At 31.8% G+C, this 14,931-nt stretch overlaps 1 protein-coding gene across 1 annotated transcript in view; it reads left to right on the forward strand.

Moving 5' to 3' along the window:
* Positions 1–14,931, forward strand: part of jbug (filamin-type immunoglobulin domains fbug) — a 64,611-nt gene that overhangs the window by 32,960 nt on the left and 16,720 nt on the right. Inside the window, exons 21-29 of the mRNA XM_085193380.1 lie at positions 6,665–6,804; positions 9,320–9,445; positions 10,859–10,979; positions 12,478–12,551; positions 12,789–12,945; positions 13,254–13,462; positions 13,546–13,725; positions 14,000–14,074; positions 14,358–14,517. Coding sequence (XP_085049506.1) covers positions 6,665–6,804; positions 9,320–9,445; positions 10,859–10,979; positions 12,478–12,551; positions 12,789–12,945; positions 13,254–13,462; positions 13,546–13,725; positions 14,000–14,074; positions 14,358–14,517 — 1,242 coding nt within the window. The remainder of the gene's footprint in view (positions 1–6,664; positions 6,805–9,319; positions 9,446–10,858; positions 10,980–12,477; positions 12,552–12,788; positions 12,946–13,253; positions 13,463–13,545; positions 13,726–13,999; positions 14,075–14,357; positions 14,518–14,931) is intronic.

The following is a 14,931-nucleotide window of genomic DNA, read 5'->3' on the forward strand; positions in this document are numbered from 1 at the left end:
AATGGTTTTTATAGCATTCAAATATTTATTTATTTATTAGAAATAAAGCTCTATCTTTTTATATTAATTTTAAACGTCCAATAGACGCTATCATTTAAGTATATTAATTTGACGTTACAAATTTTCATTTTATGGAATTTAATTTTCATCAGCATGATAATCTGTCGAAGAGGTGCTTGATATAAAATTATGTTTGCGAAATTCAATTACAGAATATTTATTAAACATTATAATATTATATTATAACGATAAAATCTATACAATAGCTGTAAACATTTGTATTTCTTATTTATTATTATATCATTTATTTAAAAAGAATTATTTTTAATTACAAAGAAAATTATCACATTTTTTAAAGGTATTTAAAGTAATATTCCACACTAAAGTATAAAATATTATAGGTACTATATTTAAATTTGTTTAATAAGTAAATTTAATTTTTAATTTAGTTTTTTATTTATAATTATAAAATAATTATACAAAACAAAAATTAAATCTGTGAAATATAATAATATAAAAGCAGAATAATATAGATTGAGTTAGAGAGTTTTTTTCTCACGATAGTTTATATATTATGTATGAGGACCCACAAAAAGTAAAAAATAATTTGCAATTTTAATAAAGTTGCAATAAACCACCTGGCTAACGGTAGTTAACAAATATGTCGGCAATGTTCAGACGGAGTCAATTATCGACAATTTAATCATCGATTATAGAATTTTTTTAATGGATATAAAATAAAAACGGGTCTAGAAAGCAATTTCATAATTATTTTTAATTTCATAGCAACATATTTATATCCTATATGGTATTTAATAACTAGTTATTATCTACCCTAATGACTATAAATTTAAATAAGTATTATATTCTCTTATGTCGAGACAAAGCACAGCCTCCAGAATTGGAAAATGGGAAGCAGAGTGTATTAACACTAAGTTCCCTCCACCTACCCTGCTGTGTGCGGGATACAGCGTGAAACTGAAAAAAATAGAATAGAATATACTTTATTGCACACATAAAAGAAATATATAGAAAGAACAACACAAATAAAATTGAAAGAAAAACACGTATGCAAAGGCGGTCTTATTGCTTTAAGCAATCTCTACCAGACAACCTTTGAAACATTACGGAAAAATTGTAATGAGGAGAAAGGGGACAACGTCTCAGTGCAAATTTTATGAAATACAATTAAATATTATATAATATATAATAAACTAAGTCAATAATATAAAATAAACTTACATAAAAAGTTTATATATAAATATTTAAATTCCGACAGTGTGGATGTATTAAAATTGTATATTTCATTTTGCTATTATTAGTTGATTTAAAAGCAACGACAGAGTGCATTCCACGCAATAAGATCACATGATATATCATATCGACAGTGTAGTATTCAAGTCAGTTTCTCATCTGAAGGTCAACCAGCTGTGCGCGAACAATTACATGGAGAGCTGCTACTGGCAATTACTTATATTATTTCAATTGTGTGCACAATTAACGAGTACTTGAGATAGATTAATATACGTATTATGGATTTATTTCATTTAATGTAAATAGACTTTTTTTATCAGCATAGGGTGCCTAGTGTTAAGACACTCCGTTCGCCATTTTCCGCCGAATTTCGTTGAAATTACTTGTTAACTGAACACCGCGCTATGCCCTGACACCAGAGCGAAGAAAATTAAATATTTTATTTCTTCGAGTGGGAATCGAATCTACAACCTGTCTATAAAACCTATTTTTAAATCATAATTTCCTTTAGAGTATAAAATCAATCGTACGGTTTTCGTTTTACGGTCTGTCATTAAAGTCTTTCGAACATAAAGATTACCTATACTCTAGTTGTGAGTAGCTGCTCGGTGACGCTTTTTAAAGCCAATAAAAGTATGTTATTGCTCGTATCTAATAGTTATAGTTTATATACATGTGAAGACCATATTCGATTTAAATCTCATTTTGTCTATTAAGTTTTATAAACGTTTTCATATACATACTTATATTTTATACTTTGCTTGCATTTTGTTCATTAAAATTTATTCCTAATGATGTACTACGTGTATATATATATATATATATATGAAAGTATTTTTTTAAATACAAAATAAAATTCCAACTCCAAAGATACACCTATTTGTAACAAATATTTTACAGAGTACATCTGAAGCTAACAACACACTAAGACAATTAACACTTTCAGTTATACACAATAAACATATTCCAACTAATCTATGGATGATAGTAGGTAATTAGAGCCTCGTCAGATATGTATCTCACATTGTTTATTTGTGATTACGGAACCATTTAGAAACCTGGGAAAACATGTCAAAGCTAAAGGCTTCTATTTTTTAATGGTGTATGACATTTTACAAATCAAGCCCTTTCATTTGGTGCCCGTATTAGGTGGCTATGCACAAAATTCGTAATCCGCCATTTTGTGTTTATTTATTTATTTATTAAAATAATACCTAATAATTAGTTACATTCGACTACTACTACTACTTTTTGAGTGAATAAAGTATTTGTAACCTTAAAATTAAAAAGGATGACAAGGGAATATATGAATATCTTGTCCATTGGCGAATTTAGAGATACTTCCCAATGGGAGTTTAGACTATAGCTTTAAACAAATCTGATCGAGTAAAGGTTTTTTTTAATTTTTTATGGGTGAGTTTTTTATTAGTAACATTTTTGGGGTGGGCATAAGATTATTCTGGAGTGGGCACGTCCCACCCGACTTCTGTTCCTTCGATCATAATCTTGCCATTACGTAAGTTTATGTAATAAGAGTTTTGATTTTCGATTATTATTTTTTTACAAAAAGTTTAGCTTAATCAAAAACTAATCTCATTTCAAACTGTATATTCCACAAACAACTTTTAATACGAATATGTTTACGTTGAAAATATAACAAAGGTACTTGCAAATAAAGGTTATAAAGGGTATAAAACTGTAGTCATGAAATCGTGATGACAGAAATTTTAAAAAAAACCATCGCACCGGTCATATGCACGTCAGCGTGACCGACGCGCACATTTGATCACGACGAAGGTACCTATAGCGTCGTGGCGGGAATCGAACCTACTCGATTTACATTTTATGGAAAATAGAATAGAATTCATTAAAAACTTATAATATTCTATGAGCTCACAGTGTCTGACTGTAAATGCATTGGTTGCAGGTTTGACCACACTCAGAGAAATTAATATATTTTTTTCCATGCTCCGACAAAATTCGGCCAGAAAGAAGAGAACGAAGAAACCTAATGCCTTGATATTAGTATCTCTCTGCTTATCTTCTTTTAAGCGGTATATAGGATATCTATTTTTTATGCTTTAAATAAGCAAAAGCAAATCGAGGGCAGTCGTACCGTAAGACGATACGACAGCTTCAATTCCTTTTCTTTACCTCTTTCTAGTAACTAAGTCTCCAGAATTCTAACACGGAGGAACACATTTAAAAAAAACATCACCCAAAAATTGTTACATACCTATACTAAAATAAGATACATAGAGACTGGAAATTTAAATAGTGAATAGAAATTCTTATGAAAGAACGTCATTATACTATGTTAGGCCGCTAATTAGTCCCGATGGTGCATTCACTAGCGAGCACCGTTAGCATGTAGGGCCGTAACGGGAGGAACGGGTTTAGGCGACACCTGCACACGCTTATGTCTGGAGTGTGCTTCTTTTTTTTTAAATATATATGTTAATTTAAAATGTTATTTTAATAGTAAACTTATGGGAGTAATAAGCTGTTATTTTCATATACACAAAAATCGTCTTTATAAATAGTTTTTTTTTAGTTGTTAGGTGATGTGTTAGTAAGTATTGTTTGCAATGTTATATTATAAGGGTAGAAACATTACTTGAAAACTGCTGATATCAACTTATTTTACAATTATTACAATAAAAGTAAAATGTTGGCGAACGGAGTGTCTTAACATAAGGTTCTCTCTGTCTCTATATGCGGAATATTGATTAGATTCCTTAGATTCCTACAATGAAAGTAAACGGTGCATGGGTAAATAACATTACGTCGATATCAACGCAGACACGATTTTACATAGGTATAGTTAAATTATCATATAAATATCATAAATGTGAATGTAAGTTTGTTTGTTACGCTTTCGCGCCAAAACTACTCGACCGATTATCATGAAACTTTGTACATATTCTTAGAGTGTTATAAAGACAATGTTAGAATTGTATAGTTTAGATTATTTTGACTATCAAATAAGAAAATTGGATTAGTCAAGAAAATTGGGTTAGTCACGCAGGGGCATTAGTGTGTGACTGTTAATGGGACAAGGATCATATCTAGAGGATGTCCTGACTAATATCTGTCCGATATTTGTTTGTGGGCATACGGGTACGCGACCCCGGATCCTCGAGCCGCCACTCTTACATCCTCATCCAGTCCGTAAGAATGGTGTCCTAACTTCCCCCCTTCCCCTCCTCTTTTCCTTAGCTCCCTCCTTTTACCTATCCTACCCCTTCTATTTTCCTCTCCCCTCGGTTTTTCCCCACAAAGGGGTTTTGGAGGTCAGACGGCAGTCGCTCCATTTAAAAACCGCCAACCGCCACTTAAATGGACCGACAACGTGTTAATGGAACAAGGAGTGGATCCGAGTCTCACTTCATGAGGTCCGCCACTCAACACGCGGAACACGCCATTTGGTGGAAAGTGAGGAGCGGAGTGTCTTGACACTAGCTTGCTTCTGTCTATCCTGCTGCATACGAGATACAGTGTGAAGCTGAAAAAATATATATAAAAATAAATTTAAGCGAGCGAAAGCTTCACTTCCGTACCAAACAAAGATGACATTTAGTTGAATATAAATCAATCCGCATGATAGAGTTTTGAAAATGTCTTTCATACCAACAATACAATCTGAATACAATCGGTTTTACGCTGTCTGCATTTTGATTTCAAACTTCAAACGTACATATATTTCCTTTTATTAAGTTAACAATATTTCCGGTAGCTTTTCCGTAGCAAATAATATTAAATAAATACAAATAAATCATGTTTATTTACCTAGGCTTGCTTATCCCTTGTTATATTATGAAATAAATTGTATTTATTTTCAATATCCTATAGGTGCAATGTAAGCCTATATCCATACCTATATTATAAATTCGAAAGTAACTCTATCTGGCTGTCCGTCTTTTACGCAATCAGGGCCAAACCGCTAATTTAATTGTGATAAAATACTCATATAGAGATACTTGAGGGTCTCGGGATGAACATAGGATACTTTTTTTCTCATATTTATAATATTTTCGACATCTACCAATATATTAAAATACTTATTAATTTGATATGCAATTTATTCCGCCATGTTAACAACAACCGTCGCTATGCGACCGTTGCTAAGCAACGATTTGCAAAGTTTATTGTTATTGAAAACTGAAAATAATTTTATAGATATATTTAATAAATATTCGTATAGTTCAAGCGGGCGCAGCCGCGTTCGGGTCCACTAGTATATAATATGCCTATTAATGATTGTAGAATCAATTTAAACTAAAAAAATTATCGTCATAAGGACGTCAAGTTTAAAGTTAGGTTATATAGGTTATATAGGTTAGGTTATATATAATATCTATCTATAGACCTGATACTAAGAGGAAATCCGTGTTTGATCTTATAATAAGAAGTGAGACTTCATTTCGTTCATTAATACTTCGAGTTTTCAACTGCGCTTCTTAGCAAAATTAAAAATTTAAATAAATATACATATATTTATGTATTTGGGATTAAAATTAGTGATTCATTATTTTCATAGATTTTTTTTTGGGGGTTTTAAGCGCGGCGTTGAGTTACGCCACTCAACACGCAATGCCTTGCCACGGCGGAAAAAGTAGAAATGTCTTATCAACAACCTACCAACCTAGTTCATAAAATTTTTACAAATTAAGTTTTTGTTAGAATATTTAAAATATTTCCAAACATAATTAATTTCTGTAACCTTTATTTGCATAAAACCATTTTCTCACTGCTCAACAGTTGAACTAAAAACAAATTTGACAAAATGATTGATCGTCCCTCCTTCTGTTTTGTTATCTGCTTAGCGATTGTTTCTCTGCAATTATACTGGAGGCCATTTTCTCAAACACTCTAAACAAATTAGACCAACTGCTATGATTTACGTCTTAAGAATTACGTTAAAATCGCTTTTAAAATGTATCCCTTGCATTTTCTTTTGTGTAGGAAAATGTAATTTGTAAAATAGAGTTAGTATAATTTCCCTAAATGAGACAATATTTTTTTGTTAGGTATATTAAAACTTCAACTATTCAAATCGGATCAGATATCAACGCCGGGCTTTTGCTTTGGTGCTAGAGTGAAGAAATGAAAATATTAATAAATAATTCATTCCCCGAGTGTTGATTGAACCCATAACCGTCGTTGTAATACGACCATATCATACCCTTATATTCCTCAACTCCATTCAGAGATTGAAAGATAGTATATTGGCGGACAAAAATTTAGTCGTACTGAGAAAATAAATTTCTCCATACAACGTGACATTGGCGAAGTGATTTTGTGCTCAACTGGCACGCTGGGAACGCCAGAATAAACTCAACTGAGAAAATAAATTATTGTTTGAGATTTCAAGAAGAAGAATGAAACATTATTTTTTTATTTTTTGTAGGGTCTCCGTGGAAGGTAGAAATAATGGCAGGGCCGGCGGGTGGCGGCGGCGGAGAGCCCACCAGGCTGATCCCCGCGCGGGTGCCGGCCGTCTTTGAAATATCCACTTCGCCGGGTGCACCTACTTTCAATAAAAATGAGGTATTTAAATATATTAAAATATTATTTTTTTATTTAAACATATTCATATTAAAATTTTTAAGTAACGCAACTTAGATAAATGTGTACTTTATTAATTTAATTATATTGTCTATTAAAATTCAATAGATACTATTTTTGTATCTTTCAAAGCAGCAAACCAAAAAGAAATAAACAAAAAAAATGTAAAACCTGAAAGCTATATAGAATTTTAAAATATACGCGAGGTAAATCCTTCTGAAATACTTTTATGCCATTATACTTTTACAATCCATTTTCTACCCTACAGATTTACCCACACCGTATCTACATACGACTTCTCTTTTAATTTAATATTTACTTTAATAATATTAAATTAAGGTTGCTCAAATGGCACGTTTAAAAATATAAACAAATACTGAACTAAATAAATTGCTTTTTGTAGCAATTATAAACATTTGTTCTTTGATTATAAACGTCCCTTGAATTGGGTGTTATTATTTATTCTTAGGCGCTGTAGTGACCTAATTGGGGCTGATTGTGATGATATCTGAGTGTTCATGATAGTTCTTGGATCAACCCCTTCACCTCTTCGATCAACTTCAATTTCCTTAGTCTGTAGGAAAAATAAAGCGCTGAGTTACGTTCCCAATACCTTAAAGGGTCAAAAGAAGAATTACATGTTTGTCTCTGTTCTAAACAAATGAAAATACATCATATCGTATGGAAGTAAAATTATTGTATTTTATTAATTCGAATTTTTTGATTAAAAATTATATTAAATATAATTATCGCGTTGACAATTGTTTATTTGCCACATTGCCCCCACTTTCAAAGCACGCCACATATAATTGGTTAAAACTGTTTAAACAATGCCTGAAACATTTGAGCGTCGAGTTTGTTGTTAAAGTAAATAAAAGTAGATAATAGCAGCACTTTAACCGAAATTTAGATCACCTTTAAAATCTACATACTATTATTAAAAATACATATATTCTAGTCTAGTGTATCATAAAAAGTGATTGCGATATATGATTTATCGTAACCCGACGAAAAAATGTTGACATTTTACAAGAGACGACAGTTTAAGATTTATTAGAATCACGCAAAACCCGTCAGGGTTTGAACCGTGAACTATCATGAATATTTCTGAACATCATCAGCCCCACTAAGGTTACTATAGCGTAAATAAATAACACGTCACGTAATGGAGTTTCGTGTTCATAAAAGAAATATTTATAATTGCTACAAAAATTAATTTATTCTGTTCAGATTTATTTTTATTTTTGAACGTGGCATTTGGGCTACTTTTATTTAAATTATTAAAGCAAATATTCAATTTTGTTCACCAAAATCTCTTGCTCTTTTTTATTTAATGATATTTGATTTAATATCTACTTAAAAAAATATACTTGACAGATTAAATAGAAAAAAAAAAATTAAAAATATTATTATAAAATAAATTAGAGGCCTGTCGTTGCTCAGGTGCACATGCGTGTAACTGTAAAAGCGACAGATTGTGAGTATAATTTCCAATCTAGAAAACGAAATATTTAATATTTTCATATCTTCGTTCTGGTAACGAGGGAAAGCGCGGCGTTCAGTTCCGCCACTCAATACGCAATGCCTCTAGAATTCCCAGGTTCCCCCTGCCTACCCTACCATACATAATAGTTTATCAAATCTAGCATTATCATACTCATTAGAACATTATTTTAATTTATGTATATCGTTGAGTACTTTTTCATAGAAGATATGAACACCAATCGAAAGCTGAGCTTACCCAGTTATTTCATAATTAATACACACCTACCTACGTTTGCCAAAAATTTGCACGCTTATATAATAATAAATATATTTCCCCAGACTATTACAAAATAACTTTGTATGGATTAACTTTTATCTTAAATTACACTCGATCAAAGAGTAACTTTTAATAAAAAGTTAAGCCATAAATTTATTCACGAAGCAGGAACAATTTGAAATCGAATCTCAGTCCGACTATATTGAAAAATTAAATATTCGTTCGAAAACTGCACGGCAAAGAGTTTTTATTTAAAAGTAATTTAGGAGAAAGAGCTTTCTCGTTTGATGAAATGAAAAATATAATTTGTGAAAACTCATTTCTGTTCTTATATACTAGGGTAGTGTTTCGAATTCTTTCTTGCTTTACTATACTTGTATTAATGTATTTTTTTTTCATATTCTTTTATCGATCCTTCATAGTCTCGGTACTCTTTTAGATAAAGCATAGAGTAACACATACCGAAGGGAACTAGCTAAAACTGTCTCTTATTTTTTGTGGGAAAAAAATATTAAAGTTCTCCTTCGTGTGTTCTACATACAACGTGATATTGGCGAAGTGATTTGTGCTCAACTGGCACGCTCGAAACGCCATAAATTAAGAACTGAACTAAACTTCTGTCGACATACAATATTTCGATTGGTACAGACCCCTCAGGGGCAAATCCGATTCGCACTTGACTGGATTTTCATATAAAATTATTGCTACAAATTAACAAAAGTTGTATCTCCTTAGGTCGGTGTTACAGTGACAGCACCATCTCGACGACCTATGACAGCGCGCGTGCTGGACGTGGTTGACAGACCCGGCGTATACCGCATCGAATTCACTCCAGATGAAGTTGGCACACATTTAATTGATGTAAGTATAAAAATATTTTTTTTTACTTTAATAATAATACATTATTTAACGAGACAAAACTTGGAGTTTATTTCGGCATCTCAACACGCAATGCATTCAGAATTCGTCAGGAATTGGGGAACGGAAGTATCCTAACGCTAGGTTCCCAAGTCCCCTCTGCTATTTGCGGAAAATAATTATTTAAAAAATCATACTTGTACATTGTTTCATATGCGAGACTAGATAGATTACTATTGAAACTTATTAGAGCTTATAGTCTTTAGGTAATCTATATAATAGCATTGCAATTAGCGAACACGGCAATATATTAAGTGGAAGGTCGTATATCTACCACCTAATGGGCAATACTACTTGTGATCAATATATATTCTATATTACAAGTAAAATCTAATAAAGTAAAAATATATTATTAACTTTAATTGTCCCCATGCCAACACAATGGTGGTGGGTTCAATTCCCTCTCTGGGGAATTAAATATTTCCATTCGCTCTGGTAATAAGACAATGGGCGAAGTTTCAGTCCACCACTCAAAACGCATTGTCTCGAAAATTTTATTGGAAAGTGGAGAATGGAGTGCCTTGCCACTAGATTCCCTCTGCATCGAATTACAATCTGTATTAGCTTCTTGAAAATAAATAAGTAATAAAGGCAATATATATTTAGACATGTACATTTACTACAAGGCTCTGATGGCGTTGCGAAAACTAATTTTATAATTTGTCCATAAGTTTGCGTAATATACCTAATATCATTTTATAATATAATTATGTTGTAATTAAGAACTGTTATTTTTTATATATTGATTAGCTTAGACATAGTAAATAATATTTTTTGTATTAGATACTTACAACTTGTTAACATAAGTAGTTTAGAATTTTCTAAACATAAGGAAGGCATTTGTTTTACGAATGCATCCTCTAAAATCTTTTATTTCAGCATCTTTCTTTTGTTAATGTACGTGAGCGCACTAAGTACGAGAGTGCTACTAACGGACACTGCATTCTTTACGCTTAACACTTTAGGACATTTTATGTTATACTATTGTTTCTCGGTCTTAAGGAGCTACCATTAAAAAAAGATCTTTTAAAAAACGAAACAATAAAATCCAAATTTAAAAAAAACAAATCCGCTTCACTCTGTATCTCGCACTTCGCAGGGCAGAGGGTACCTAGTGTTAAGACACTCCGTATAAAGCAAATGGGACATATCAGAAGAAATGGAAATATAAATTGAAATAAATATTTCACATCCTAGAGTGGGGGTCGAACCTACAACCAGTCGCGTTTAGTCACACTTTGTGCCCCTTCAGCACGGCTGGTCTCAAAAAATCCAAATTCGTGCCATAAATTTAATGATTATCAAACTTTCTGTTTGATATAACGTCGTTAAATATTCATATTAACTTGTTAACAGGTTTCCATCGGCGAGGACAAACTGGCCGCAGGGCCATTAGTTGCCAAAGTCTACGATGCAAGCCTTATCAAAGTGACGGATGTGGGCAACGCCCTCGTCGGACAACAGTGCCAGTTCAGAGGTAAACACAATTATTGGAGGCATGTCCCAATAAAGGAAACGTAAATGTAGCGGTTAGAACTGGTTACGTCAATTTAAACTACTCCTCAATCCTCAACTAGCTACGAAGTCACTAAAGTTGAAGATCTGTTGTTATAGTTATGTTGGTGTACGGTACCGTGAAAATGTATTGCGTTGAATATTTATGCGATAAATGTTTGTTAATTATTCAATTATATTCGTTTGATTTTCGTTTGTGTGGGTTTTGTGGTTATGTGATTCTACACAGATCTCCCATTAATGGAAAATCTTGTGCAAAGTGTTAATTGGCACAACTCAAAGCTGCGCTTTATTTTATTATGACAATTAAATAATCTATATTTAGTCATGCCCCCGAATGATGATCGAACCTACCACCGACACGCTCAGTCATTAGTGACCAACTAATGACTAACGCCACGATAAGCTTAATTTTTTATCCCAGTAAATAATATTTTAAAAACTTATGAAGAGAATCTTTTATTTTTTACCGTATCGGTTTTTATGGAACTGGCCAAAGTTATTCAGATTTTTAAAATTAGATAATGTTTTAACTGAATCACACCGAAAATATTGACACTCTGAAGTATAATTGCAAATTAAAAATGTCTTTCCAAAGATAAAGTTTGTAAATAATAAATATTGAAACATTTTTTTTTATTTAACGAATTTACCTTTTAATATATTACTACTTTAGAAAACATTTGCTGGTCAATTCACAGGAATTTGATGTTAATGTCAGTTACATTAGTCAGTTACAGTATTGATATTTATACTAAACATATATGTATACGGTTATCTCTACCTCCATCTGGTGAGAAAATGCGTTATTTATTCCAAGCGCGCCGTACCGGCATCTGCAAATCTGTACCTTATAAGTTATATCTAGAACCGCGCCAAAACAACGAGCCGAGGGACGCATTGTTTTTTTTTTAATAAACGTTTAAGAACCGACCATTCTCAATTTATTTTCAAATATTTTTTCTTTTTTGTTTTTGTTAATAATAAATGTCTAGTTAATAGCCACTAAGAAGCGTTTACGAATGTTTTAATAAATAAGAAGTAATAAAATAAGAAGAATAGAAGAGTTTACTTTCAGCAATATCTATTACAATACAATACAAAACTTTGAGTTACGAGTTTAGAGAGTACAGTACAGCAGCCTACAATGGACGTAGCTTATACTTTATGCTCCTAATCTCCATACTCTATGTAGAATATCATCACACAGTTAGGCAGATTTCACCAATAAATGTAGCTAACTTATCCTGATTAATGCAAAAATTATACTTATAGATAAAATATATTTGGGACGCTAGAAATAAGCAAAATGTTCGTAATTATATAAAATAGAATTTACACTTTTCCTTATAATATCACAACTCTCGGTGAAGCTTGAAAACTTTTTACAATATTAAAAAATGAACAACCAGGAAATATGAAAAGTTTACAAATAACTTGAACACCGCTTATATTTACAGTTGACGCCAGCGCTGCGGGTGAAGGGCAATTAGAAATTTCAATCAATGAGGGTGAAGTCCCCAATCATGTACAAGTAAGTACAATGTAAACCTAAACAAACTTTACTTAAGTAAATTTGCTGCTGTTGACAGTGCCTAGACTAGAATTATTAATAACTTATTTACTCAAATCGAGTTAAAAGTCTTTAGTTCAACATTATTGAAAATATTTTAGTTTAAAAGTTGCTATGGGTGTTTTTAAACTATAGTGCACCTAATTGGATGTCTTAAGAAAAACGTTTCTTATAAACATACTTAACTATGATTTTCAGGTTGTAGGAGGAGGTCGCTGCCTAGTTTTTTGGAGACCAGAGACTTCAACACCACATAGAGTGGATATTAAATTTAATGGTGAACCGGTACCTTCGTCGCCTTTCGTCTTTCATGTCGCGCCAGCACAAAGAGTTACTATAGATACTTCTCAAGTCGGTAAGTCAAATTCTACTGAATTTTCATATACATATATTCTATCTTAAATCCTTTTCTTCATATAAGTTATAGAATGATAGGTACAATTTACATTAGTCATAATTTAATAAAAAAACTTAACTTAAAATAAAATCTTTCATTTTCTCTTTTTTTAAATCGGTTATTAAAAATTGGTATGGTTTGCAAATTGCAAGATCCTTTCAAATTGACAGATGACATTCACCCAAACTTCAAACTTGTCAGATGACAATGTAAATAAATATTTACATATGAAAAATGAGCCTTAACTTTAGAAAATATATTTACAGAATTAATACCAGTTGGTGAGTTAGCATCATGTTCTGTGCGAGTGGAAGGTTCTGGAGGTGGGGAGCTTACTGTGACAGTACGAGGGCCTAGAGGTGATGTTCCAGTACGCCTCACAGGAGAGGCCGTATCCGGACTCGTAGCAAGCTTTACACCTAAGCATGTTGGACCTCACACACTCACGGCACATTATAACACTCAGCCAGTTCCGGTGTGATTCATTTATTTTTTAAACACTGTTTTATGATTTTTTTAAATAAGTAATTTAGTAACAAAAATAAAACATTCTTTTAGGGAACACCATTTGTATGTAAAGCATATGATAGCAAATTGGTGAGTGTTACTGGAGGATCATCAGCTAGAATAGGAGTACCAGTTCAGCTTGCTGTGGATGCAGCTCAGGCAGGAGAGGGCAACCTTGAGATTACAGTAGCTGCAAGAGGCCAGAATATTCCCACGCAAGTACATCCACAGGTCAGTAATAGAAACATTGAAAATTGTTATAAAACATTATTTTTTTTATATTTTTTTAATTATTTGTAAATAGACTTCTATAAAATAAATAATTTAATAGATATTTCATAATTTAATAGTTAAGGTTTACTATAATGTTTTTTGAGACTAAATATGTAAAATAAATTTATAACAATCCTTAAATCTTTAGATCCTTTAATATATATATATTTTAATATTTATTCTATATCTTTATAAAATCATCTTATTGTGTTAATCTGATATTTATTTATAGGGAAATGCCAGATTTACAGTATCATTCACACCCACTGAAGCCTGTGAACATATAGTCAATGTATCTTTTAATAAGGTTAGTTACAACTATGTTTAATAGAAACATATTTATTACAAGTAAAAAGTAACTTTAAGCTTTTTATTGAATAGCTGTATGTTTCCCACTACCCACTCTGCTCTCCACTTTCGGCATTTCAAACCCTTGTGTATTGAGTGGCAAAACTCAATGCCATATTTAATGTAATCAGAATAATTAAATGAAAGTAATTCCTCCCAAAATCTACTATATTTTTACATTCAGATGATACATTCATATTTTGACCATATATTCACATACACATTTGAAATTTATATTATAGATGCGAGTTCCTGGCTGCCCTTTAATAATAGATGTATCTGAGGGTGGAGGTGTTGGAGCCAGAGTCACTTTACCAGGACCAGTTCCTCTTCATCAGCCTGCCTCTTTAACACTTCATCATCCATCTGCTACTCTAGACCAAGTAGAAGTAAATGTTGAGGGTAAGAATTATTAAAAGCATACAATTTATTATAAGCAAGAGTAAAATGCACTTATTTTATTATTTTTGTCATATTGTCTCGCTTCTGTCATATTGCTGTAAGGACTTGTACAGTAGAGTATTGAAGTCATTTTTTCATGAATATTTTGGTTCTTTTACAGGCTGGCATAAATGACAGAATTACTATTCATTTTGAAACATGAATTGACAATTTGAATGATAATAATAATGATGAAATGGCCCCTCTTTAGGGATAAATTTGAAGGAATGACTGAATGATACAATTGTAGAGATAGAAATAGAGAATAAAAATAAAAACTATACATGCTTGGCATACTAACCACATTCACCTACTAACACATGCTTTTTTATTGTATTAAAATGTTTATTTTGTAGCTTCATTACTAAACTAAAC

This window comes from Heliconius melpomene, chromosome 11, assembly GCF_056956725.1.
Source record: "Heliconius melpomene rosina isolate 202511_hmr_F chromosome 11, ASM5695672v1, whole genome shotgun sequence".
NCBI lineage: Eukaryota > Metazoa > Arthropoda > Insecta > Lepidoptera > Nymphalidae > Heliconius > Heliconius melpomene.